This window comes from Sapajus apella, unplaced genomic scaffold (genome assembly GCF_009761245.1).
Source record: "Sapajus apella isolate SASKATOON/1434 unplaced genomic scaffold, GSC_monkey_1.0 scaffold69, whole genome shotgun sequence".
Classification (NCBI taxonomy): domain Eukaryota; kingdom Metazoa; phylum Chordata; class Mammalia; order Primates; family Cebidae; genus Sapajus; species Sapajus apella.
The window spans coordinates 6,285,214-6,312,555 of record NW_022437009.1 but is presented as its reverse complement, the minus strand read 5'-3'; the positions used below and the strand labels follow the sequence as shown (position 1 = coordinate 6,312,555).

The window sequence follows — 27,342 nt, the reverse complement described above, 5'->3', positions numbered from 1 at the left end:
CAAGTTTGTTTTATGGCTCAGGGTATACTCTATCTTGACATATATTTTCCACGAGCACTTTAAAAGAAGGAGTATTCTTGGCGAAGCACAGTAGCTCACTCCTGTAATCCCAGCACTTTGGGAGGCCAGGGCAGGCAGATCACAAGGTCAGGAGTTCGAGACTAGCTTGGCCAATATGATGAAACCCCCATTTCTACTAAAAATACAAAAATTGGCCAGGCATGGTGGCACATGCCTATAATCCCAGCTACTTGGGAGGCTGAGGCAGAAGAATCACTTGAATCCGGGGGGCAAAGGTCACAGTGAGCCTAGATCATGTCACTGTACTTCAGCCTGGGTGACAGAGTGAGACTCTGTCTCAAAAAAAAAAAAAAATGTGTATTCCTATGTTATTAGGTAGAGTGTTCTATAAATGTCAATTAGATTTTGTCTAATTCTATCAAAATTGTTGAAAGAAGAATATTGAAGTCTCTGGCTATGACTGAATTATCTGTTTCTCTCCTTTAAGTTCTTCACATATTTTGCAACTTCATTGTTTGGTCCATGTACATTTAGGACTGTTATAGCTTACTGGCAGATTGACCCTTTTATCATCATATAATGTCTTTCCCTATCTCTGATACTTGTCTTTGCTCTGAAGTCTACTTTATCTGATATTAACATAGCCATGCCTGCTTTCCTTTGATTCATGTTAACATGATATACATTTTTTCTATTCCTTTGTTTTTAGCCCTCTGATATATTTGAAGTGAGTTTCTCATAGACAACATATAGTTGAATTGTTTTTTAATTATCTATGCCAGGGCTGGGCGCGGTGGCTCACGACTGTAATCCTAGCACTTTGGGAGGCCGAGGTGGGTGGATCACCTGAGGTCAGGAGTTCAAGACTAGCCTGGCGATCATGGTGAAACTCCAGCTTAAAAAAAAAAAAAAGAAATAATTATCTATGCCAATCTGGCAATTCACTCTACCACCAGTAAATATTGGTGTATTTAGGCTTATATGTTTAATGTAATCATTAATTTAGTCAGGTTTCATTCTATTTTATTTTTTTGTTGTTGTTGTTTTCTGTTTCTCATTGCTCTTTTCTTTTTTCTGACATTTTCTCTTTCCTGTATTTTTTAGAATTCCATTTTTATTTACCTATAGTGTGTTTTCTTATATCTCTTTGTATAGCCTTTTTTTTTTTTTTTTTAGTCATGGCTCTAGATATAGATATAGATATACGGTATCACACTCTACTAGCTGGAGTGCAATGGTACAGTCTCGGCTCACTGCAACATCCACCTCCTGAGTTCAAGTGATTCTGCTGCCTCAGCCTCCTGGGTAGCTGGGATTACAGGCACCCACGACCGCACTCGGCTTATTTTTATATTTTTAGTAGAGATGGGGTTTCACCATGTTGACCAGGCTGGTCTTGAACTCCTGACCTCAGGCGATCTGCCCGCCTCGGCCTCCCAAAGTGCTGGGATTACAGGCATGAACCACCATGCCTGGCCATTTAAAAAATTTTTTTTGTAGAGACAATTATTATATTGCCGAGGCTGGTCTCAAACTCCTAGGTTCAAGCAGTCCTCCCACCTTGGTCTTCCAAAGTGCTGGGATTACAGGCATGAACCACCATACCCAGCCAAGAGATTATCTTTAAATTTTTATTTCTCTTTGAGACAAGGTCTCACTCTGTTGCCCGGGCTGGACTGCGGTGGTGCCATTTCAGCACACTGCAACTCCATCTAACAGTTTAAGCAATCCTCCTTCCTTAGCCTCCGGAGTAGCTGGGACTACAGGCACGCCCCACCACTCCCAGCTAATTTTTTTGAGTGTGTGTGTGGAGATGGGGTTTCACCATTTTGGCCAGGCTGGTCTTAAACTCCTGACCTCAGGTGATCCACCCACCTCAACCTCCCAAAGTGCTAGGATTACAGGCTCGAGCTACCAGGCCTAGTGAGATTAATTTTTTAAGTTAAATTACATCAAATTAATTTGTCCTTTTCCACAGGAAATATTCTGTGCACCCCTATGCACACCTAACACTCTCAATTTAGTTGTGACAAAAGATAAATCCTGCAACTAATCTAACATCCCTTGACCAAAAAAGCAAGTATGAAAAGTTTTTTGACGTATCTAGTTTAAACTTTACCTCTGTTCCAGAATGTTTATTGCTGATAACATCCATCTGTCTCTTAAATAGTTCTAATACAGCACTGTAGACCAGTTCATATTGTTCCTGAAGAGCATCACAACCCAGAACAAATGAAAACAAAAACAAAAAAGTTGGTGAACTACAGTACCAGATTTTAGAAATATAAACACCAATCAAATCCTAATACGGCAGACCCAACAGTACCATCAGCATGTTATTAAACTTAATAACAATGCCTTGTGCTTGTGTAGTCCACTTCAGATTTCAAAGCACTTTTATGCTGCTGAAAATAGGTAAATATTCGATACGCCTCTAACTAATGTTCAGGAATCTTAGGACTTGTTTCTTTTATGTTCTAACCCTACTTCCTTATCTTTTTCTCCACCATCATTCCTCTGTTTTCCTTGCTTACATTAAAAAAATTTATTTCATTCTAGATGGATTTTTTGTAAGCCCCCTTCATCTTTTCTGGAAAAAGAGATAGTGGTTGGTGTATATATAGTAACTTCAATATCTATGCTTTAATTTGGTCCTCACAATTGCTCTATAAAGTAGATAGGCAATTATACCTATTTACAAACAGTTTATCCAAGGTCATTCAGAAGGAATTTCCAGGACTTGGCTTAGAAATTTAATCTCCACACTCTTAGTTCAGTGCATTTAGATAAAGTTGCTAAAATTTCATTCTATTAAAGATACCAAAGAAAAGTAAAACACTGAATAAGGTCTGGAAATTTGTGGTTACAAAAGGATTTCACCATAGAGAAGCTGGACCTCTGATATTACAAGGTTTATGAGTTATTACTCCTCTGTTTTTGCCTCTCCCTGCTCAGGCACTTGATTTTGGACCTACTTTTTATCTGAATGGTTTTTCCCTGACACTTTACTCATTTCTGTATAAATAAAGAACAATTTTTTTCAAAGATAATTTTAGCAGGAAAAAATGCAGAGTCTATACCATCTAACACAGCTATTAGTCCAATCTTTAATTTTTTTTTTCTTTTTTTTTTTGAGACACAGTTTCACTGTGTTGCCCAGGCTGGAGTGCAGTGACTCAATCGTGGCTTACTACAGCCTCGACCTCCAGGATCAAGTGATCCTCCCACCTCAGCCTCTCAAGTAAGTTGGGACTGCAGGCACCTGCCACTATACCCTGCTGATTATTGTATTTTTTACAGAGACAGGGTCTCACTATGTTGCCCAGGGTGGTTTTGAACTCCTGGGCTCAAGCGATCCACCTGCCTGAGGAAGTGTGGGGATTATAGGCGTCAGCCACCACGTCTGGCTAATTTTTTTTAAGAAAGAAAAATCAAACAGGAAGCTCTCATCTGGTTACAGTGCCATTTCCTGGTTAGAGTAGTATCAGGAAAAACACCTAGAACTGTTAGGTTCAGTTAGTCTTTTGATAATGCCAAAATGTGAAGGCTTTTTTAGCTGTCTTCTAACTCTTAAAATTAGGCCTGAAATGGAATTTGTTTTTGAAAATGGGGTATGGTTTTATTAGTATTGCAATTTATATAACTAGGTTTCATACTTTTGGAGTCTTTATGCATTTACATGGATCAGCCTTCTTTCAAGTCTGACAGCATTAAACCAGCTAATGCTTTCATTTCACAAAAGCCTTCTCCTTCACAGGTTGAATATAGAAAACACCTACAGTCAACACATGAAAAGTTATTTTTTTCCACCAGCTATTAGTGGAAAACCTATGCAGGCCAAAGAGTTTTATATTATAATAGCTCTTTATTTTTTCCCTTCAATTCGCAGCTGCTAGCTTAATATATCTGAATTAACATTGTCAGTTGTTTTATCTCTAAAACTGTTTCCATCTTCATTTGTAAGTGTTTTAAACACTTTAAGTTCTTGCTATTTAAGTAGTCAAAAGTAGTTCTAACAAATTACACAAAAGTGCCTGTTAATAAACATCAATAAACATTTGATGATGAATGAATTCTAAATTCTATATTAAAAATGGAGACCACTTGAAAAACTAAAACTATTGGATAAAATTACTGGTATAGAAATATGGGTGAAATTAATATTGTAGACAGTGAGAGATTTGGGCTATGAGGAGAAGGGAAGACCATTCCTAATGCAGTAAACACGTGTGGGCAATATGGGGTAGGTTAAAAGATTGTGATACATAAATATAGCGTGGTTGTAATCATGGTTTTTTTAAAGTATGCAGTAGATGCACAAGTATGAGAGTTGTACAATAAGGATCAGGAGAAAGTGTGGCTATCTCTAGGTAATAGGAATATGGTTTTTATTTTTATTTTTCAGTGTTTATAAATGAGCACGTAGACTGAATTCTCCATATTCTGTTACCACATCCTGAGGTAGAAATTGTCAAATCCCTGATTTTCTATGCTTTCAGAGATGAATTTTATCACTACAAAATTTCAAGTTAACATGACCTACCTATTTCAAGTCAGCAAGTCAAACAGCTTGGTGAATAGTTTTACAACATCTTTTGTAAGGAAGTAAGTAATATTACATTGGTGTCTTAATATTTTCTGAACAGACAGTAAAATAAACAAATTTGACCCAGGACAAGGGATACAGGAGAAATACTGGGATATTCAGAATTAGAGAAAATGGCAATGGACTCTAGAGTACTTAATGGTAAACTGGTATTGTATCTGAGCAGTCAGCTGGTTTTGGATACTTCACCATTAAACATAGCGATGGAGCAAGACTCAGACACACATTCTGATCCATTCACTATAGTTCATACCTGAGTTTGAACTAATGAAGGCCTCTGTGTCCGCATTTCCTGGATCAAACTGAAAACACTGAAGTTCTCGGGAATGATCTACCAAATTAAAGGGGAAAGTATTTTATTCCTTTCAGTCCTTTGTTAATAAATTATTGTGACTTTTTCATAGTCTTGTACTTCCATGGCATCTGCTCTTCTAACATGAGATAATATCAGAAAAATAATGCATTTTTAAAACAAATGAGGTTTCTTATCACTTGCAACATGATTTAGAGCCTGGCGTTTTCCTTAGAAAAGACTAAGGAAACTCTTCAGAATCATGTCACATGGTGTAATCAAATGTCTAAATCTATATATATAATGAGGCACAGGATTCAGTAGGTGTGCAAGTGTGAGAGTTGTATAAAATAAAAGAGGTTGGTAGATAGGTCTAAAGGACATATTTTAAACTTCCCATTTCTTAGTAGACATTACAAAATGATTTATAGGTTGGAACGCAAAGTATGATTGCTGTACATCGAGTCCGTCCACTAAAGCGGTTTGGATAAAGGAAGGGTAGCTATATAATTTAAGACAGTGGCCCTCAAACTTTAGCAGGAATCACAGTCACCTGGACAGCTTGTTAGGCCCCCATCTCTAGAGATTATGATTCAATTCAATGGGGTGGGGGTCCAGTAATTTGCATGTCTAACCGGTTCTCGGGTGACGCTGATGCTTCTTGTCTGGGGACTACTCTCTAAGCCCCACCCACCTGGGAACTAATTTAATCACCTGACAGAGTGGGTCTACAAGTACATTTTCTAGAAAAGATGAATCATGAAGAAGAAAGCAGTGGAGTAAGGAAATGGGAAGTGCCTGCTGAGAGAAACTCACCCCATCTTTTAGCAACATCCATGTGTAATCAATAGCACAAATAACACCAGTCCTTCCACAGCCAGCACTGAAATGAGAGATCACAGTAGCATGTATGCATGTATACCTAGAGAGAATGGACCATTGACAGTAGCTGGAAAATTTTACCAACAGATTTGAGAAGAAGATGCCTGGGAACAATTAAACTTTCCAAACCCCACCATTTCTCAGAGCACATTTGTCATGCCACAGGTCCTAGGCAACTTCTCAGAGCAAGAGTCTCTAGAGCTGTACTACTCACAAGTAACTTATCAGAAAAAAACATGGATTTAATGCTTAGGTTGAATTTATTATCATCTGTTTCTGCTATTAGCCTTTTCCCCTTTCAGTTACAGAGTCCTGGCCAGGCTGACATTTGGTTCATTCCAGGTAGAAGGTTTATACGTAGCATCATACCTGCAGTGAATACATATGGGAACACTGTCATCCTCTTGGTAACAACGTATATCCCAGATGAGCTCAAGAATAGGGTCTATAGATGAAGGGACATCATGGTCTGGCCAATTCTTGTAATGAAACTGGTAGATAGTTCGAGTTTCCTATAAAAAATAGCCAGACAGGAGGGGAAGAGGGGCAAGGGCTGAAAAACTACCTATTGGGTACTATGCTCACTACTTGGGTGGTGGGATTATTCAGTGGTACACAGTATACCCACGTAACAAACCTGCACATGTATGCCCTTATTTCTTATATTCTAAGATTAAAGTTGAGGCTGGATGTGGTGGCTCACGCCTATAATCCTACCACTTTGGGAGGCCGAGGCAGGCAGATTACTTGAGGTAAGGAGTTCAAGACCAGTCTGGCCGACATGGGAACCCCTGTCTCTACTAAAAATACAAAAGTTAGCTGGGCATGGTGGCGCACACCTGGAGTCCCAGCTACTGGGGAGGCTGAGGCACAAGAGTTGTTTGGACCCAGGAGGCACAGGTTTCGTAAGCCAAGATTGCACCACTGCACACTCCACACCACAGCCTGGGTGACAGAGTGAGGCTCTGTCTCAAAAAAAAAAAATGTTGAAATTATTGTAAAAATAGCCAGGATAATAAGACAACTCAAGGTTAGAACTCCACCTCATTATACCAAGACATTAGTTTGACATACTAAGTTTTATCTATATCCTTTTCGAAATTTATTCCATTTTCTTTTCTATAGATCTCAGGTGACCAGATGCTTTCTGAGAACCAAAGTGATTTCAGGTCACTTACTGGTTTGTCCCCATCTGCCTCATTCACAAGAGGAGGTAGCTGGATATACAAGTCGTTCAAACCAGTGTTTCCCAACTGGTGTGCCTCAAATGTGTCACAATTATGCAGATATATTAAATCTCTTTGCCTTAGAGAAGCTGGGTAGGGCCTAGGGCAGCCCAGGCTCTCAAACTGGTTCCCAGTCTTTATGCACTGTTCAGCTTCTGTTCATCCTACAAATATTATCATTTTTTATGTGTGCCATGGCATAGAATAGATTGAAGACATATTATACCAGTGATCTCTTTTTTTATTTCTTCTTCTTTGAGACAGGGTCTTGCTCTGTCACCCAGGCTGCAGTGCAGTGGCACCATCTCAGTTCACTGCTACTTCTGCCTCTCAGGCTCAAGTGATTTCTCCTGCCTCAGCCTCCAGTGTAGCTGGGACCACAGGCACACACCATCACGCCCGGCTAATTTTTTATGTTTCTAGTAGAGACAGGTTTTTGCCATGTTGGCCAGACTCAAAGTTCTCTTGAATATAAAGACTCATTCAGGACATCAAAGACCCTACCACTCCCATTGTCTTATGCCCAGTCTGAGCCACACACATCTATATTTACTTGCCTGATCTCTACAGGCTTTTGAGTTTATCGCTTTTATTTTATACTTACATTATTGAACTTAACTTTTAGATTCCTGATGATATAATCAGATTTCCTTTTTTCAGTTTCCTAAAAAGAAAAAGAAGACTAAAATATTAGTTATTGCGAAGACAAGCTCTCTGTAAGGTAGACCCTGGAGGCTTTGCTCAGCTGTGAGAACAGACATGATACTTACACAGGATATGGAGAAAGGGCCAAATTGCAGCTGCATCTCTCCTGGCTCAGCCCAGTAGCGCTCACACTTTTTCTGTTGCACAAAGCAGAACGCAGTGATTTCCCTCCATATATTCTAGTCTCTTCTGGGAATAAAACCCACTCCCTCATTTGGAAGCAAATTCAGCTCTATGTCCTTCACCTTATGTTGGACGTGTCTAACCCCCTTGGGCTTCAACCCCTACATTATTGGGATCTCCAAAGATGGGAAAACAAATATAAAAGGATATATAAATTACAGACCTCCTGGGAGTCTGAAAAAGTAGAAATAGAAATCTTTGACCTATTTTCAGTATTTCAAAAGAACTCACAGAAATTATATGTCTACTAAAACAGCTGCACAAGCTAAGTAAAATACCTAGTAGTTTCCTTGGTTTTTTTTTTTTTTTTTTTTTTTTTGAGACGGAGTTTCGCTCTTGTTACCCAGGCTGGGGTGCAATGGCGCGATCTCGGCTCACCGCAACCTCCGCCTCCTGGGTTCAGGCAATTCTCCTGCCTCAGCCTCCTGAGTAGCTGGGATTACAGGCACGTGCCACCATGCCCAGCTAATTTTTTGTATTTTTAGTGGAGACGGGGTTTCACCATGTTGACCAGGATGGTCTCGATCTCTTGACCTCGTGATCCACCCGCCTCGGCCTCCCAAAGTGCTGGGATTACAGGCTTGAGCCACCGCGCCCGGCCTTTCCTTGGTTTTGATTAGAATTGTCAACTCAGAATGGCAACAGTAGAACAGTGATATCCAGTAAAATATAGTGTCAACCACCTATGTAATTTTATTTTTTATTTTTTTCACCTATATAATTTTAAATTTTCAAATAGATACATTCAAAAATGAAGAGATGAAATTAATTTTAATAACATATCTTAGCCCAATATATCAAAACATTTTGACATGTAACCAATATAAAATAATTATTAAATATTTGGTATTTTTTACTAAGTCTTCGAAATCCAGTGTATATTTTATATTTATAGTTAATTTCAATTAGGATGCCAAATTTTGGAAATCTTTTATTTCCATTTAGATTTAATAAAACTTACATTTGAAAAATTTTCACCTACTCAAATAGCTTTCTGCTAACTGAATTGCATGTCAATTTTAATCAATTAAAATAATTGAGTTCCCCAGTCATATTAGTGGTATTTTAAATGCTCAATAGCTGTGTGTGGCTAATGGATGTAATGTTGGACAGCACAGGATTAAAAGCTCCAGCCGGCAGTTAAAGATGTCTGATTAATAGAAATGGGCAAGTGATTTGTTAATCTTAAAAATGTATCTTGTATTTAACTTTAAAACATAGGGTTTACTGAGAAAACAAATAAAAAGGATTCTTAGAAAAAAAAAAAATCCCTTGACAGTCACGTGGCATTCCCAAACTGAAATCTAGGAAGATGGCATAAGTTGTTGCTGGTTTTTTTTTGTTTTGTTTTGTTTTGTTTGTTTGTTTTTGCTTTTTTTCTAGAAAAATGACTGAAAAAGACATAAGTTTTATCTAGGCACACTTAGGTACGTTCTGCTGCCAATTTCCCCCTCCTTTTTCTTCCTTTTTTGTTTTTAGGTCAGCAGGTACTTGAAAGTAACTTACCTTTCCCATTTCATACTCCATGCATGCCATAACAATGATCTGGGGATGAAACAGATAGAAACTTTAACATTCATATATAGTTAGAAACAGCAGTTAATACCTGGATCCCTGAAGTCAGAAAGTATTAACCATTCTTTTTCTGTTTTCTTGTGGGTTTTTTTTTGTTTTTTTTTTTTTTTTTTGAGACAGAGTCTCGCTCTGTCACCCAGGCTGGAGCACAGCAGCGCCATCTCAGCTTACTACAACCTCCACCTCCCGGGTTCAAGCAATTCTCTGCCTCAGCCTCCGGAGTAGCTGGGATTACAGGTGCCCACCACCACGCCCAGCTAATTTTTGTATTTTTAGTAGAGATGGGGTTTCACCATCTTGGCCGGGCTGGTCTTGAACTTCTGACCTTGTGATCCACTGGCCTCGGCCTCCCAAAGTGCTGGGATTACAGGCATGAGCCACCACGCCCAGCCCTGCTGTGTTTTTTTTCAACCAAAAAAGAAATCCTGGTAACTTATAAAATATTGCTCTTACTCTTCTTTCATTCTGACAATACTTTCCCTTTCTCTGTTCAAACCAGTAATTTTGTTACCAAATGAGCCTGTCAAGGTGAGAAATTTCTAAGTTTAAAATTTACTATTATTATTGTTATTATTTTGAGATGGAGTCTTGCTCTGTTGCCCAGGCTGTAGTGCAGTGGCATGATCTCAGCTCACAGCATCCTCCACCACCTGGGTTCAAGCGATTCCCCTGCTTCAGCCTCCTGAGCAGCTGGGACTACAGGCACACACCACCACACACCGCCGCCCGCCACCCCCGCCACCGCCAGCTAATTTTTTTGTATTTTTAGTAGAGACAGGGTTTCACCATGTTGGCCAGGATGGTCTCGATCTCCTGACCTTGTGATCCACCCGCCTTGGCCTCCCAAAGTGCTGGGATTACAGGTGTCATCCAATGTGCCCAGCAATTTTTATTATTTTTTAAATTTTATTTATTTATTTTTGAGACAGGATCTCACTCTGTCACCCAGGCTGGAGTGCTGTGGCTCAATCTAAGCTCACTACAGTCTCAATTTCATGGGCTCAAGCAATCCTCCCACCTCAGCTTCCCAAGTAGCTGGGACTACAGGTGCACACCGTCATTCCCAGCTAATTTTTACTTTTTTTTGTAGAGCCGGGGTTTTGCCATGTTGCCCAGGCTGTCTAGAACTCCTAGGCTCAAGCTATCCGCCCACGTTGGCCTCCCAGAGTATACCTGGCCTAGAACTTTTATTTCCTTGGACAAGAATGGCATTGTGATTCTGACTAAAAGACGCCTGAACCCTGAAGTTCCACTGACCATTTTTTTAAAAACACTGGTTTTTTGTTTGTTTGTTTGTTTGTTTGTTTTGAGACGGAGTTTCGCTCTTGTTACCCAGGCTGGAGTGCAATGGCGCGATCTCGGCTCACCGCAACCTCCGCCTCCTGGGTTCAGGCAATTCTCCTGCCTCAGCCTCCTGAGTAGCTGGGATTACAGGCACACGCCACCATGCCCAGCTGAATTTTTGTATTTTTAGTAGAGACGGGGTTTCACCATGTTGACCAGGATGGTCTCGATCTCTTGACCTCGTGATCCACCCGCCGCGGCCTCCCAAAGTGCTGGGATTACAGGCTTGAGCCACCGCACCCGGCCAAAACACTGTTTTCAATAAAATAGAGAATAAAGTAACAAAAGCAACGCTACACTTACCAGGACGCTGTATTCCCAAATCATCCTCCAGAAGTCCAGGAGAGTTGTAGATAAAGGACCTTGGGTGGCAATATAAGCCTTGGGTCCATAAACTCCCTATAGGGGAACAAAAATTACATGGGGTGACCACAAAGAGTATCCTGTTCTCACCTAGTCCTCCTGTTCCTTTTTTTTGAGGTGTCCTCACTGTGTTACCCAGGCTGGAGTGCAGTAACATAATCACAGCTCACTGCAGTCTTGACTTCCTGCCCTTAAGCAATGCTCTTACCTCAGCCTCTTCGGTAGCTGGGACTACAAGCACATATTACCACATCTGGCTAGTTTTATTGTTTTTTTTGTTTTTGAGATGGAGTCTTGCTCTGTCACCCAGGCTTGAGTGCAATTGTGCAATCTCAGCTCACTGCAACCTTCGCCTCTCAGGTTCAAGCGATTCTCCTGCCTCAGCCTCCCGAGTAGCTCAGATTGCAGGCATATGTCACCATGCCCAGCTAATTTTTGTATTTTTAGTAGAGGTGGGGTTTCACCATGTTGGCCAGGCTGGTCTCGAACTCCTGACTTTAAGCAGTCCGCCCGCCTCAGCCTCCCAAAGTGCTGGGGTTACAGGCGTGAGCCAGTGAGCCCGGCCAATTTTTAAACTTTTTGTCAAGATGGGGTCTCATATGTTGCCCAGGCTGGTCTCAAACGTTTAGGCTCAAATGATCTCCCCTGAGATAGCGGGGGGAGAGATGCCAGATGTAGGTGATGGGGAAGGCAGCAAATCACACTGCCACGTGTGTACCTATGCAACAATCTTGCATGTTCTTCACATGTACCCCAAAACCTAAAATGCAATAAAATAAGTAAATGGGAAAAAAATGATCTCCCCTTTTTTTAGGTATCTAAAGAAATGTGGAATGCTTTTATTTTCTTTCACTGTACCTTAATGAAGTTGGCATTGATGTAGCTGGAATCCTCATCAGAAGTTATCAGGGATAGTTCTACCCGGCTATAATCATCTATAATAAAAAAGAAAGACATAGTACAATTAAGAAGGCTTAGTCAGCAGATTTAAATCAGAGCCTAACACTGTGAATAGCGTATGCTCATGAGTGAACAAGTGCATGAATGAATGAATATTCTTTTGCAGTCATGAATAGTACAAATTAAGTTGTCAATGCCATGTTCCAAGATCAGGATCAGTAAGCAATGAATAAAAAAAGATTTGCTTTGTAGAGAAAGTGGTAAAATGAAATATAGATCCATAACATATAATATATTGGCCAATGAGAAGTAATGTATAAGTCTAGGAAACACATTTACTTGAACGCCCTAGAAGAAATTGCCCTGAAATGTGTGGATATAGTAGCCCATTCTGAGTCTTTTGCTGGTGGCAGCCACTAAAGAAGAAATTGATATAATTTGTAACCAAAAGTATATGAATATATTTAAAAAACTGTTTTGTGAACTGTTTGAAATACATTAGAAGTTAAAAGCAATCTCATTCATACACATATACCTACACCTGAAGAGATGTCTTATTTTAAAACCCCAATATTTCCATTCTAGAAATGCCAGATAACTCAAAGTATCAATGTTAATTCTGTGGTTTGAAGGTAATAAGCTCTGTGACAGGAAATTAAAATTTTATTCACAAAAAAAAAAAAAAAGAGAGATAGTAATGATTGAGTTTGGGAGACAGTATGAGTTTATAGAAAGAAATGGAACTTACAGGGCAAAATATCCTTATATCTGTTTTTCTTGATGTTCTCGGGCTTCTCCGCCACAGTTGTAGGATAGGTTTTGTCTGCCTTGTATTTGGTAGATTGCCTTTTCAGCTTCTGTAATAAGATTCCAAGAATAATTAATCTTCGTAGAGAAATAATCTCTAAAGTGCTTTTCTTTTCCACTGCCCAAACATTCTACCTCAACCCTTTTATTATCTTCTGGGGCTTACTCCATTCAGGACAGAGCTGCAGAGAATAAGGAGAACAGAGTTCAGTGACATTTGGAGAAGTGAAAAGATCACACTTACTTCAGCTGAGCCACCGATAGTCACAGACAGAACTTAAAGGTGAAACTTGTGACTATTTTAAGAACCAGATATCTTCTGAAAGCAAAGTATATGCTCCACTCAAAGGGCAGATATTAAAAGCTTAATTTACTTTCTTTATACCTACTTTTTAGTTAAATGGTCAACTGGAAAATTAAGTTCCATTAGTCTTTTTACTTCAGATCACTTTCTTTTCCTAAGTGGAAGTGGAGCTTAAGCTGAATAAAATCTCTCTATATAGCCAAATTTCAAAGATCTCAGTTCCAAAAATCAGTCACTTTTTTTTTTTTTTGAGATAGAGTTTCACTTCATCACCCAAGCTGGAGTGCAGTGGCTCGATCACAGCTCACTGCAGCCTCAATTTTCCGGGCTCAAGTGATTCTCCCACATCAACCTCACCTCCCACCTCAGCCTCACCTCCTGAAAGCTGGGACCACAGGCATGAGCGTCATGCCCAGATAGTTTTTGTATTTTCAGTAGAGAAGGGATTTCACCATGTTGCCCAGGCTGGTCTCAAACTCCTGGGCTCAAGCAATCTGCCTTCCTTGGTCCCACATAACTTTTATTACAGTATATTATCATAATTATTCTACTGTATTATTAGCTATTATTGCTAATCTCTTGTACATAATTTATAAATTGACCTTTATTATAGATATGTATGTATAGGTAAAAACAACATAGTATACATAAGATTTGGTACTATCTACTGTAGGTCTTCCAACACATCCCCCATAGATAAAGAGAGCCTACTGTAGTTTGAATTCCTCTGGATTTTCAGAATTGGATTTGAGAGGAGAGACACTGAACTGATATCTTTTGTTTGTTTGTTTTTTTGCTTTAACTTGAACCCCAAGAAGCTACTAAACTATCTTTATAGCATATTTTTACTTCAAGATGGGTATGGATACCAGTGGACTAATTTGGGAATTTAAGGACACGTGAAAGGCTATGTTGAATTTCTGCTGAAATTACACCAATGTGTCCGCTCTCCCTGCTCTTAAGAAACCCCAGAATGATCATCTTCAGGCTGCTGTTGATCCCAGGGCTGCTGAAAAGATCTCAAGTCCCAGAACAGTTTCTTCTAGAAATCTCCAGAACTAAGCTCAGTGCATACTCCTTGTTATATTGTTTTAATTTATTTTTGTTTTGTTTTGCTTGTGGAGTGCTTTCTAGGGAGAATGCTACGCACAAAGCCCTTTGCATAAGTATGCTTCAATTAATTTGGCAAAATGTCATAGATAAAGGTGACGTGTTTGCGTGTATGTGTGTCCTATATTTGTTTAGCTGCCTTCACCGCCACCTTCAACAATGAGGCAGAAGAATGGCTTTCATTTTTGCTACTCCTTTCCTCCCCCTGGAGTAATCTGGCTGGATGACAAAGGGAAACACTCTTAGCAAAACATCACACAGGAAATGCCTGCAGAATTGTTAATTTGTAATGTATGAAAGATTTGATTTTTTTCCCCTCAAACATCCTATCTTAAGGTCATACCACTGTGAAGGTTCCGTTTTCTTTCTTTCTTTTTTTAAAATTGAGATTGAGTCTCGCTGTATCACTCAGGCTGGAGTGCAGTGGTGTGATCTTGACTCACGGCAACCTCTGCCGCCCAGGTTCAAGCAATTCTTATGCCTCAGCCTCCCAAGTAGTTGGGACTACAGGCACCTGCCACCACACCCAGCTAATTTTTTTTTGTATTTTTAGTAGAAAAGGGGTTTTGCCATGTTGGCCAGACTGGTCTCGAACTCCTGACCTCAAGTGATCTGCCACATTGGCCTCCCAAAGTGTTGGGATTACAGGCGTGAGCCATGGCTCCCAGCTGGCTTCCTTTTTCTCTTCCACCCCTCTTCTTGCCAGACCCCTGGGCTCTAATACCCCAACAAAGAACAAATTAGGACAGAATTAGGGCAGAAGAAGTGATAAACTACACCAGAACAGGAGGAACTCTGAGAGTAGAAAGCAAAAGGGTATAAAAGAGAAAGCAGGGTCATGGGGATGGGTTTAAGTTTGGGAAGAAAAGATATGAGATCTAAAGGGTGAAGGTATTTCTCTGCCAACTACAAGGTAGAGGGTATGAGTTCCCTAGAGGAGGTACCATCAAGAGCAATCAGGGGAATAGTCGTCAAGAGAATAAAGTGAAGAGGCTGGGTGCAGTGGCTCATGCCTGTAATACCAGCACTTTGGGAAGCTGAGGCGGGCAGATCATGAGGTCAGGAGTTCAAGACCAGCCTGGCCAACATAATGAAACCCCATCTCTACTAAAAATACAAAAAAATTAGGCAGGCATGGTGGTGGGCACCTGTAATCCCAGATACTCCAGAGGCTGAGGCATGGAGAATCACTCGAAACTGGGAGGCGGAGGTTGTAGTGAGCCGAGATAGCACTACTGCACTCCAGCCCGGGCGACAGTGTAAGACCCTGTCTCAAAAAAAGAATAAAAAGAGCTCAGCATCCCTCAAGAGCCCTGAAATGGGGTGGAATGTGTAAGAAACCAGATTCTGTGTGTGCTTGATAAGTTAATAGTAAGTTCATTTGGTTTGTAGATGATACTACCCCTTTCCTTTCAAGACAGGAGAGGAGAACGGGGGTCCTGGCCAGCATAACAAGGAGTATTAGACTCTAGAAATCCGGACCGAGTCATTGCATGTGATTCTCATAGACTAGTAAATAAATGCACTCTCAAAAAAGAACAGAAAATAAAAGGAAAGCACAAGACCAGATAGATATCTTTGCCTTGAAGGACTACATTACTGGATATAAGACATAGCATTTTAGAGACATTTTAGAGAGAGGAAAATCAAAGTTGGCCCTCCTGTGCTAGATGGGAGAGGACAAAGTTTGGCTGTCTCCAGAACTCTGCAAGGTAGTTCCTCTGTGCCTTGCAAATATAGGTCAGTATTATGCCAAGCCTCCACCAGGACAGAAAAAGTACGAGTGGTAAGGAATGGCCATTAGGAGCTCAGGCCTCTGAATCCAGTAGACAAGAGTACTACCAGTAGGAATGGAGGACAAGACTTAATTGTCTGAGCCTGCAATGCAATCATCTTCAACAAGGCAGGCAGATTTATTGAGGTTAGTTTCCAGTGCAATAGTGGGGCAAATGGGTAGGTGGGAGGCAATAGCTAAACTAGGGTGAGTAAACCAAGAGGTTCAACTTTAGATACATAAAATATGAGCAAATGGCAAGAAATGTGTTTGTTTGTTTCTGAGATGGAGTCTTGCTCTGTCTCCCAGCAGCGACAGCAGTGTTGCAATCTTGGCTCAGTGCAACCACTGCCTTCCAGGTTCAAGTGATGCTCACACCTCAGCCTCCCAAGTATCTAGGATTACAGGCGCCTGCCACCATGCCTGGCTAATTTTTGTATTTTTAGTAGAGACGGGGTTTCACCATGTTGGCCAGTCTGGTCTTGAACTCTTGACCTCAAGTGATCCGCCTGTCTCAAAGTGCAGGAGTTGCAGGTGTGACCCACTGCACTCGGCTAAGAAATGTGTTTTAAGTGTCCTGTGAGTAAATGAAATGTAGGACTACATAACCCCTAGTGAGAGGCTGGAGATGGAGTTAGAGAAATCAGCTTCAGAGGAGATGTGATACATTTATTCTGGTGGTGGCATTTTTTAAAATTGCACCTTAATGTACACAAAGGTCAAGAAATGCTGATAAATATGTTCAAGTGATAGGCTGATTCGCAGGAACCAGTAGTAAACATCAGAGATGTTTGTGCACTTGATCTGTAGGATGTACTATGTTTATAACTGGTTAGTGTTGTTACTGTAATACATACAGAACAAGGGTGCATCTATGTCTCCTTTATAGAACCAAGATGTAGCCAGGTCTTTGATCTGTCTCAGATTTTCTTTTTTTTTTTTTTTTTTTGAGACGGAGTTTCACTCTTGTTACCCAGGCTGGAGTGCAATGGCGCGATCTCGGCTCACCGCAACCTCCGCCTCCTGGGTTCAGGCAATTCTCCTGCCTCAGCCTCCTGAGTAGCTGGGATTACAGGCACGCACCACCATGCCCAGCTAATGTTTTGTATTTTTAGTAGAGACGGGGTTTCACCATGTTGACCAGGATGGTCTCGATCTCTTGACCTCGTGATCCACCCACCTCGGCCTCCCAAAGTGCTGGGATTACAGGCTTGAGCCACCGCGCCCGGCCCTGTCTCAGATTTTCTAATGAGTCTCCAGAAGTTGCTACAGTATCAGTCTGACTTCTGGTATATTTTAAACCTTTAGCACTTAAACCTGGCTTTCAGAAATAGGTATCTTCTTTCTATTAGGATTCAGTGAATGCTTCATATTCAATAATTGTCTTTTTTTTTTTTTTTTTTTTGAGATGGGGTCTCACTCTGTCACCCAGGCTGGAGTGCAGTGGCGCGATCTTGGCTTACTGCAACCTACCACTGCCTGCAATCCTAGCTACTTGGGAGGCTGAGGCAAAAGAATCTCTTGAACCTGGGAGGCAGAGGTTGCAGTGAGCTGAGATTGCACCATTGTACTCTGGCCTGGACAAAAAGAGTGAAACTCCGTCAAAAAAAAACAAACAAACTGAAATTGTGGCAAGTGCTGTGAGAAATAACAGACAGTGCTAGTAAGAACTTATAATGGAAGAATTAATCTATTCAAAGAGGTCCAGAAAGCTTTCTCTGGCCAGGTGTGGTGGCTCATGGTTATAATCTCAGTACTTTGGGAGGCTGAGCCTGCAGGATCAGCCGAGAGGCTGGAGGATCACTTGAGTCCAGGAAGTCAAGTCTGCAATGAGCTATGATCAAGCCACGGCACTCCAGCCTGGGTGACAGAGCAAGAGCCTGTCTCAAAAAAAAAAAAAAAGAAAAGAAAAGAAAAGAAGAAAAGAAAGCTTTCTCTAAAGAAGTGACCACTAAACTGAGATCTAAATAACTATTAGTTGGGCATAGTGGCTCACACCTGTGATCCCAACACTTTGGGAGGCTGAGAATGGGAGCCCCAGAGGTTGAGGCTGCAATTAGCCATGATCACACCACTGCACTCCAGCCTAGGTAACCAAGTGACACCCTGTCCCCCCCCAAAAAAAAAAGAATTAACGTTATTTAGGTAAATGGGAGTGTGAGGAATGTTCAAGGAAGAGGTGTGTGCAAGGCCCTATGGCAGAGGAAACATGGCAAGGACAGGAAAATGAGCACGTTGTAAGAAGTTGAAGAGACACTACACAGGACACTGGTAGCCATTTTAATGGGTTCTTTGGGAAGTAGATGAGGTTCTATTTGTGAAGCACTTTTAGCACAGAGTCTGGATCACAGTTCTATGGATTTGCTGTTGTGACAGTGCAAAGTAGATGAACAGAAAACATATAAGAAGAAATGCAGATTAAAAATAATCATAGAACATTTCAGGCTCAGAAATCAAATGAAGGAAATTAACATAATAAAGTACCATTTTGGCCGGGCACAGTGGCTCACACCTGTAATCCCAGCACTTTGGGAGGCCGAGGTGGGAGGATCACTTGAGGTCAAGAGCTCTCTACTAAAAATACAAAATTAGCCGGATGTGGTGGCGGCAGAGGCTGAGGCAGGAGAATCGCTTGAACCCCAGAGGCAGAAGTTGCAGTGAGCCGAGATCACGCTATTGCACTCCAGCTTGAGCAACAAGAGTGAAACTCCATCTCAAAAAAAATACTATTTTATGCTAATTATAACAGAAAAAAATCATGATTTTTACGTGATACAGTTTAAGTACAAAGGTTAAGAGGTTTTGAAAAAAAACAGACCCAATCCAGGCTTTGCCATTTCGTGGGTAAAATGAATATAATACTTTCCTCCTGGGGTTGTTGTAATGATTAAATCAGATCATATATGGCAAAGCTCTTAGCAGATTGCCTAGTAATAGTAAGTAGGCAAAATTTTTCATCTTTTATTCTCTTTTAATAAATATAATTAAGTCTAGCAAGGTGGCAGAGAAGCTGAAAAATTCACATATTGCAAATTAGAAAAACTCCTTTGGAAATATATTTGGTAATACTTAACCAGTTAGATGTTAATAGTCTTTGACTCAGTAATAACACTTTTGGGGATCTAGCCTAAGGATTAATCCAAAAGAAGGGAAAACCACATGGACAAATATATTCATATCAGTGTTATCAATAATCATGAAAAACTAGAAATAACCTAAATGTCTAACAATGGAGAAAATTTATTAAATTATTTGGGTATTACTATGTCTCTGGAAGTTTATATACTTATTGTCTTCACAGCAATTCTTCAAAGTGAATATTATTCCCACATTTTACTGACTTAATTCAAGGTCACACAGCTAATCACGGCACAACCTAAATTCAAACCAAGATTTATGTGATTCCAAAGTTTTTATGACTTCAGATGATAAAGCAAAACTACCTGAACTTGAAATTCAATTCTACCACTTACTAGCTATGTGACCCTGAGCAAGTTAATTAACCTCTCTGTTTCCTCATTTATAAAATGAAAATAAAAACAATACCTTCCTCAATGGAGTAAATAAGTTGATATATGAGTGTTTAGAACAGTGTCTATAAGAGGTATAGATGCTGTCATGCTACTTTCTTTAGAAAAATAAAAATAAAAAAATAATATTGGGGAGTTGGGAGGGATAACATGGGGAGAAATGCCAGATATAGGTGATGGGGAGGAAGGCAGCAAACCACACTGCCATATGTGTACCTATGCAACAATCTTACATGTTCTTCACATGTACCCCAAAACCTAAAATGCAATTAAAAAATATATAAATAATAACAATAAAAGAGGTATAGACACATTCTTTATTATGATTATTATTCTTTCATTATAAAACCGCATGGACAAATATATGTCCATGTGATGATGCTGCATCATTAACCATTAAAAATTATATACATTTTAATCAGCCTGATAATTTTGGTATAATGATAAGTAAAAATATGAGAATACAAAATTGTATCTATGCTATAATTACAATAACATAAAAAATTATATAAATGGACAAGAACTAGAAGGTCCATTAAAAAAAGCTATTGTTGGTTTTTGTGTAAGTGTATGACTGGGTCCCACTCTGTCACCCTGGCTGAAGTGCAGTGGTGCAATCTCAGGTCACTACAACCTCCGCCCCCTGGGGTCAAGTGATCCTCCCACTTCAGCCTCCCAGGTAGCTGAGACTACAGGCATGTGCCACCACATCTGGCTAATTTTTTAGTTTTAGTAGAGACGGGGTTTCACTATGTTACCCAGGCTGGTTTCTAACCCCTGTACTCACGCCATCTGCCTGCCTCAGCCTCCCAAAGTGCTGGGATTACAGGTGCAAGCCACCTCACCTGGCCAAGATCCACAAAACAAGCTTTGATTGTTAGAATGTTGGTACTATGGTGAATTTACTTTCTTTTAGCTTTCAATAATATTGTTTTATAAGAATAGCAATAATAAGGAATGTTTGAAAGTACCTTTAAATTTTTCAACAGTATCGTTGCATCCTGCCGTTTCTGCTGTGTAGAAACTATACTAACTAAAGAAAAAAAGAAAGAAAGAAACTATACTATGCACTTACCCTAAGACTAGGTCCTTCGAGAGACTCAGTATCATTGGATGAAGTAGAACACTCATGCATGAGAATGAATTTCACAGCTCTCAAATAAGACAGATCTGAGTTAAATTTCATCTCTAAGGCTTAACAGCGAAGTGAAGTTAGGCCAATTATTTAACTTCTCACAGCTTCAGGTTCCTCATTTGTAGGTCAGTAATCATGGTTGTAGCTATTTCATAGATTTTCTTAAGCAGTAGTAAATAAGATAATGAATGTTGATGTTTCCTTGACCGCCCCACTCAGACTATCACAATTATATTAAATATTTAATATAGTAATTAGTTGTTTAATGTCTGCCTCTCTAAGACATATATATTGTGTTAGAAAACAAGTTCCACTAAAGCATGGAGCATTGCATTACATTCATAGCATCTAGGGTATTACTTTGTATACAATAAGCCCTCAATAAATGCTTATATGAATGTATGAAAACCTTAGATGGGTGGTCAGTAGTAGCTTCAACTACAGAAAAGTTATTGAATTTAGTCCTGGCACAGGGAAAAGACCTAAACAGCATGGCCATTGGCTTTAGCTGACATAACACATCCAATTATGAATACAGTCCTCTCTCAGTATCTGCGGGGGACTAGTTCCAGGACCACCCCTTTCAAGATACCAAAATCTGTGGATGCTCAAGTCCCTCATATAAAATGGCATAGTATTTACACATACTATCCACATCCTCTTGTATATTTTAAATCATCTCTAGATTACTTATAATACCAAATACAATGAAAATGCTAGGTAAATTATGTTTTATATTTTTTATTTTTTGTTGTTGTATTATTTTGGAATTTTTTTCAAATATTTTTGACCCACCGTTGGTTGAATACAGGATATGGAACCTGGGGATACAGAGGGCCATCTATATTGTGCTCTGTACAAAGATATCTGGCCACGGAGGAAGTGAAGACTGAAATCTGAACCGTGAACCTGGGAGAGGGTAAAGGGGTTAGGATGCACAGGGAATCTACGTGGAAATAGAGATGCCTTTTGATAATTCCCCTAAAGGTACCATCAGTTAAGTGAACAGTGGCCTTGTGCCACAGAATCAGTCCTCAAACCTTGGAAACATCAAATCCTGGGAGAATACATTAAGGGCTTAGGATGGGACGTGGAACATGACCAGATCAAAGCACTCCAATTTAGTGGCAGTATTTACCTTGTCCAAGCAAGCAACCTAGCCTCATTCACCACTCCTCTACTCCCCCAAAGCTTTCTTTCTGGGTGTCTCTTCTGAAACCTTTAGATGGAGCTGAGAGGAAGACTCTATTTTCCACTGGAGGACATGAGTCAGTGAACAGTGAGGTTACACTTAATCACCACCAAAAAACAAGGTCCTTAAAATCAGGAGCCAGAAAAGCAAGGAAGTGATTAATATAAAAGTCAGGATAGTGATTATGCCTTGGGCAGGGTAGGACAGGACAGGGTGGGATGGGGGTAGGGGACCTGATGGGGCAGGGGTCTTCAGGGGTCCCACAGTTTCTTGACTTGGGTGGTGGTTGCACTGCTAATGTTTGCTTTATAATTACACTTAGATCTTTTCTGTACTTTTCTAAATGTGTATTATATTGCACAATATTAAGCAGCTAAAAAAATATATAACAAGTTTTTAAGCAGGAGAAAAATGAACAGATTTGTCTGGGCGTGGTGGCTCACGCCTATAATCCTAGAACTTTGGGAGCTGAGGCAGGTGGATTACCTGAGATCAGGAGTTTGAGACCAGCCTGGCCAACATGGTGAAACCTTATCTCTACTAAAAATACAGAATTAGCCGGCGTGGTGGCTCATGTCTGTAATCCCAGCTACTTGGGAGGCTGAGGCAGAACTGCTTGAACCAGGAAGGTAGAGGCTGCAGTGAGCCAAGACCACATCATTGCATTTCATCCTGGGTGACAAGAGCAAAACTCTGTTTCAAAAAAAAAAAAAAGACCAGATTTATATGATTAAAAGGTCACCTGGGTGTTGAACTGAAAATTGATTGAAGTTGGGGCAAGGCTAGAGGCAGGGAAACCAGTTAGGAAGTAGCTGCTGTATTTTGGTGAGAAATTATAATGATTTTAGCTAAAAAAAGGTGAAACATTAGGGACATAGTTGTATTACTACATTATCATTACTATTATTTTATCATTATTATGCTATTATAATTATATAACATATAACTATAATATGTAAATTATATTATAATTATATCATATATTATTATTATGCTACTATCATTATTGTTATTATTTTTGAGACGGAGTTTTGCTCTTGTCACTCAGGCTGGAGTGCAATGGTGCGATCTCGGCTCACTGCAATCTCTGCCTCCCGAGTTCAAGCAATTCTCCTGCCTCAGCCTCTCAAGTAGCCGGGATTACAGGCACCCGCCACTATGGCCAGCTAATTTTTATATCTTTAGTAGAGACAGGGTTTCACTATGTTGGCCAGGCTGGTCTTGAACTCCTGACCACAGGTGATCCACCCACCTCAGCCTCCCAAAATGTTGGGATTACAGGCGTGAGCCACCGCACCTGGCCAGTCTACATTATTTTTAAAAACACAACCAAAATAAAACAGAGGCTGGCACTACCCCTCAGCTCACTTTTTACATAAATGCCTTGGGTTACTTTGGCTTAGGAATTATAGTCCAGGGGCAGACACATGTATATATATGTGCTAGAACTTCCTATTTACCTCCTTACCTACTTAGTAGAGAAGGAGTTTCATTATGTTGCCCAGGCTGGTCTGTAACTCTTAGACTCAAGCCATCTGCTCACCTCAGCCTCCCAAAGTGCTGGAATTACAGGTGCAAACCACCTCACCTGGCCAATAGGGGCTGAGACTGGTTGGCCAGTGGCAGTGAGAGCATATTTTTCAAGTACCACAATATTATCCACGTTAAGCTAATATAGGAGTTCCTAGCATAATATCTAATCACTCAATAACATTTAATTACTCAAGACTTTCAGAGTTTTCACATCTACTATCTGGTACCCTAATGTTAGCTCCAGGAGGCAAAGGTTTTTGTTCTTTTTGTTCACTGCTGTTATTTTTAGTCCTTAGAACTGGGTACATACTAAGTGCTCAATAAATAGTACTCAATAAATGACTACATTTAGTGATTGTTTTTAATATTTAATCATCACAATGATCCTGTGAGGATAGGTAGGACAATTATTATCCCCATTTTATAAGTTAGAAAACAGATTAAAGAACATGTTAAATACTTGATAATTTGCTTGGTGAAAAAAATCATGATTTAATTTTGGGTTTGTACTTCAATTCCCCCTCTTCCCTCCATTTTTTTCACAACTGAAGAACTAAGGTTTAAAATTCTTATATCTCAGAAACACCAGCTGGAAGTATTCAAAGTACATGGTAGATACTTAGACACCTGCGTTATCTGATATGCCAGCTAGTAGGGTGAATGAGGCCTACGCAGCTGCCATTACATCAATAATCACATTCCCTCAAAGGAGATTCATTGTTCTTCTAGGTAATCTAATCCACCCAACATGAAGCTACTTTGTACTCATGTTTCTCTCCATGACCTACACTTGTCTCTACTCCCCATCCTAGCCATTCTACGTCTCCAAGCAAAAGAAGTTAAGAAAGCCCTGTTATTGAAAAAACACATGTTCTAATATCTTTTTCATACACAAAAGAAAAGAAAAAAGCCAGACACAGTGGTTCATGCCTGTAATCCTAGCACTTTGGGAGGTGAGATGGAGAATAGCTTGAAGCCAGGAGTTAGAGACAGGCCTGGGCAACAAAGCAAAAGGCTCGTCGCTACAAAAAAAAAAAAAAATTCATTAGCCAGGCGTGGTGGTACACACCTGTGGCGCCAGCTACTCAGGAGGCTGAGGCAGGAGACTCACTTGAGCCCAGGAGTTCAAGGCGATAGTGAGCTATGGTTGCACTGCTGCACTCCAGCCTGGGAGTAAGACCTTATCTCTTAAAAAAAAATTAGTAATATGAAACATAAACCACAATTCAGATACCTGGGGAAATATGGATGTTCAATTAATATTAGTGTTTTTACATCTGGAGTTGTATATGTCTTCTGTAGGATTCCTAACCAAACTCCAAAGAACTAGCAAACAGAATATCAAAACCAGTAATTTTGAGAGAATACTTAAAATACATGCAAACTACTCAGAGAAGTCAAACTTTAGGTTGCCTTTTTCTCTGTCTTCCCCTCCAAGGTCTGATATGTACTTTATCCCAAGAGCAATTTGGTCTGAGAAAATTGGACCACCTCACGGTGAACATGAGTTGAAGGAAAAAAACAAAAGGAACAGAAAATTGGAACACCATAGTCAGTTAAATAGTGTATGTAACTACCCTGAGAGGGTCACACACAGGACTCACCATAAATTCATTTGCAAACTCCTCTTTGTTAATTTTCTTGTTTTGGGCCTCATCCAGGAACTTCTGCAGAATTTCTCTTTGGTCCATGCTGCAGAGCAAGAGAAACAGTCTATGTGTAGGTTGAGGTTGGGCATATCAAATGTGTGTCATGGCCGAGACACCTCCAAAAAGCCACTGCTGCAGCCTGAGCAGAGCATGCTGAAGGCTGTGGTTTACTGACTTCATCACAAGCCCTAGAGGAAATTAGTACGTAACCAGCTTCTGTGGTCACAGAACACAGCCATCATCTCACTCCAGGGCCCTAGCGCCTTCCTTCTCAGCAAAGGAACCTGGTTACAATTCAAATTTTTAACAAACAAGAAGCTGATTGGAACATAAAGTGTGGTCGACTTAACTCTGAGATTGTTCCATTCCATCACCCATATGCAAAACTCACCTTCTTGTCTCCCAGAGAAAGAGCAGAATTACAGGTCTCCTGCATGAGTTCTACCTCTCCCCATTTTCCTAGTGAGCACAAGGGCCCAGTTGACACCTTCTGTTTCCTTCTGTCCCACTGTCCCATATGAACTCTGCAAAGTTTAGTTGGGCCCAGAAAAGAAGACAGACAGACACTATTTAGAGTTACATGTCTTCTACCCGGAGTGTTCACAGAAAGGTTGCTTGTCAGTGTGATCAATGAGAAACTTCTGTTCATCACAGAAGGTGCATTCAGAACTTTAAAGTCCGCTATATTGACCTCAAACTCTCTTTTTTTATTTTTATTTATTTATTTATTTATTTTTTGAGACGGAGTTTCACTCTTGTTACCCAGGCTGGAGTGCAATGGCGCGATCTCGGCTCACCGCAACCTCCACCTCCTGGGTTCAGGCAATTCTTCTGCCTCAGCCTCCTGAGTAGCTGGGATTACAGGCACGCGCCACCATGCTCAGCTAATTTTTTGTATTTTTAGTAGAGACGGGGTTTCACCATGTTGACCAGGATGGTCTCGATCTCTTGATCTCGTGATCCACCCGCCTCGGCCTCCCAAAGTGCTGGGATTACAGGCTTGAGCCACTGCGCCCGGCAACTCTTTTTTAAATGAAGCCAAGTCAGATGCTTCTGACAGTTTGTGTCTCTCCCAGGACTGTGGAAGTGCTAACCTCCATTAAGGAAAGTGTTGATTTTAGCACCTCTTCAACCCTTCCAGTAGCCTTTAAAGCTTTACTTGGATTCTGGATATAAAGACTGAGATTATTGGTCTATAAAGGATCCAGAGCAAGTAGCCCCCACAAGGAGCACCTGACCAGGCAGTTAGCACAATATCCTGCATCTGCAATGTGGGTAAATTGTGAAGAAACAAAAAGAAAGTAAAATCAACCACCTTGCTAACAACATTGTAACTCTCAGGGCACAAAGCCTGAAGAACTGTTTCTAAAGAACACATTTCTACTCTGCAACCAATGTCTTAGGAAAGAAATTTGTTTCAGGAAGCTATGCTGTTCATGTGGCATTTTGGCCCTGAAAGGCAGCTCTTCTAGAAAAACCTTCCACATCTCACCTTGCATAACCTCTCAATGGATACATGTCTACCCAAGTGCCTAATTCAGTGTGAGAACATCCCAAAATCAGTGTATCATCTTTATTGAAGGCAGGAGTTCAACAAATGTTAACAAGATTAGTCTTGATCCTGAAGAAAACTGGGAAATGTGTTGTTCAGACTTCCTCTATTTAAGATATTAGCAATCCTTTCTGTTTTGCAAAATTATTCAAACTTCCTTCAGGAAATAATGATTCTGAACACTGTTTATTCTGAACATTAAATATACTGCATGCTCTTACTAAATACTGCAAAAAGAAAGATCATTGAGATATCTTGGTTGTAGGCAAATTAGAGACAATATTTCAAATAAAGGAACTCAATCCCAGTACACGTAAATTAAAATAAGTCCTAATTTTTCAGCAATATTTTTGGGAATAGTATATTTCTCAAATTATCCCCATCTAGAATTATGAGAGAATTTCTTTTTGCTCTAAGTAATGTGGTGTTTACTTTGGCTATTTTAAAACATAAAATATGGGAAAGCTTTAATTTATAAAAATACAAAATTTCAAGTTTATAATAACTAAAACTATGTAAAAGTATGTACATAAAGACTAAAAGATGCAAAAAAGAATCAACTATGTAAATGTGATAGGATAAAGTTCGCTTTTTAAAATTATTATACCATTTAAAAAACTAGAAATAAACATTAAAAAACCCATTAAGTTGTTCAACAA

The 27,342-nt window shown here is 40.0% G+C and overlaps 1 protein-coding gene across 9 annotated transcripts in view; it reads right to left on the bottom strand.

The window, feature by feature from the left end:
* Window positions 1-25,375, bottom strand: part of PTPN22 (protein tyrosine phosphatase non-receptor type 22) — a 55,904-nt gene extending 30,529 nt beyond the window's left edge. For 7 of the 9 annotated variants that reach the window (XR_004260246.1, XM_032249699.1, XM_032249706.1 and 4 more), the window contains exons 1-11: window positions 25,087-25,375; window positions 12,846-12,954; window positions 12,056-12,132; window positions 11,138-11,233; window positions 9,422-9,460; window positions 7,798-7,869; window positions 7,632-7,691; window positions 6,171-6,313; window positions 5,736-5,802; window positions 4,881-4,958; window positions 2,141-2,227 (exon numbers count right to left, since the gene is read on the bottom strand). Coding sequence is in view for 8 of the 9 variants with exons in the window: in XM_032249699.1 (XP_032105590.1) it covers window positions 2,141-2,227; window positions 4,881-4,958; window positions 5,736-5,802; window positions 6,171-6,313; window positions 7,632-7,691; window positions 7,798-7,869; window positions 9,422-9,460; window positions 11,138-11,233; window positions 12,056-12,132; window positions 12,846-12,954; window positions 25,087-25,173 (915 nt within the window). In the remaining variant the exon portion in view is untranslated. The remainder of the gene's footprint in view (window positions 1-2,140; window positions 2,228-4,880; window positions 4,959-5,735; window positions 5,803-6,170; window positions 6,314-7,631; window positions 7,692-7,797; window positions 7,870-9,421; window positions 9,461-11,137; window positions 11,234-12,055; window positions 12,133-12,845; window positions 12,955-25,086) is intronic. The other 2 variants (XM_032249707.1, XM_032249702.1) reach the window with 2 other exon arrangements.
* Between the last annotated feature and the right edge of the window lie 1,967 nt (window positions 25,376-27,342).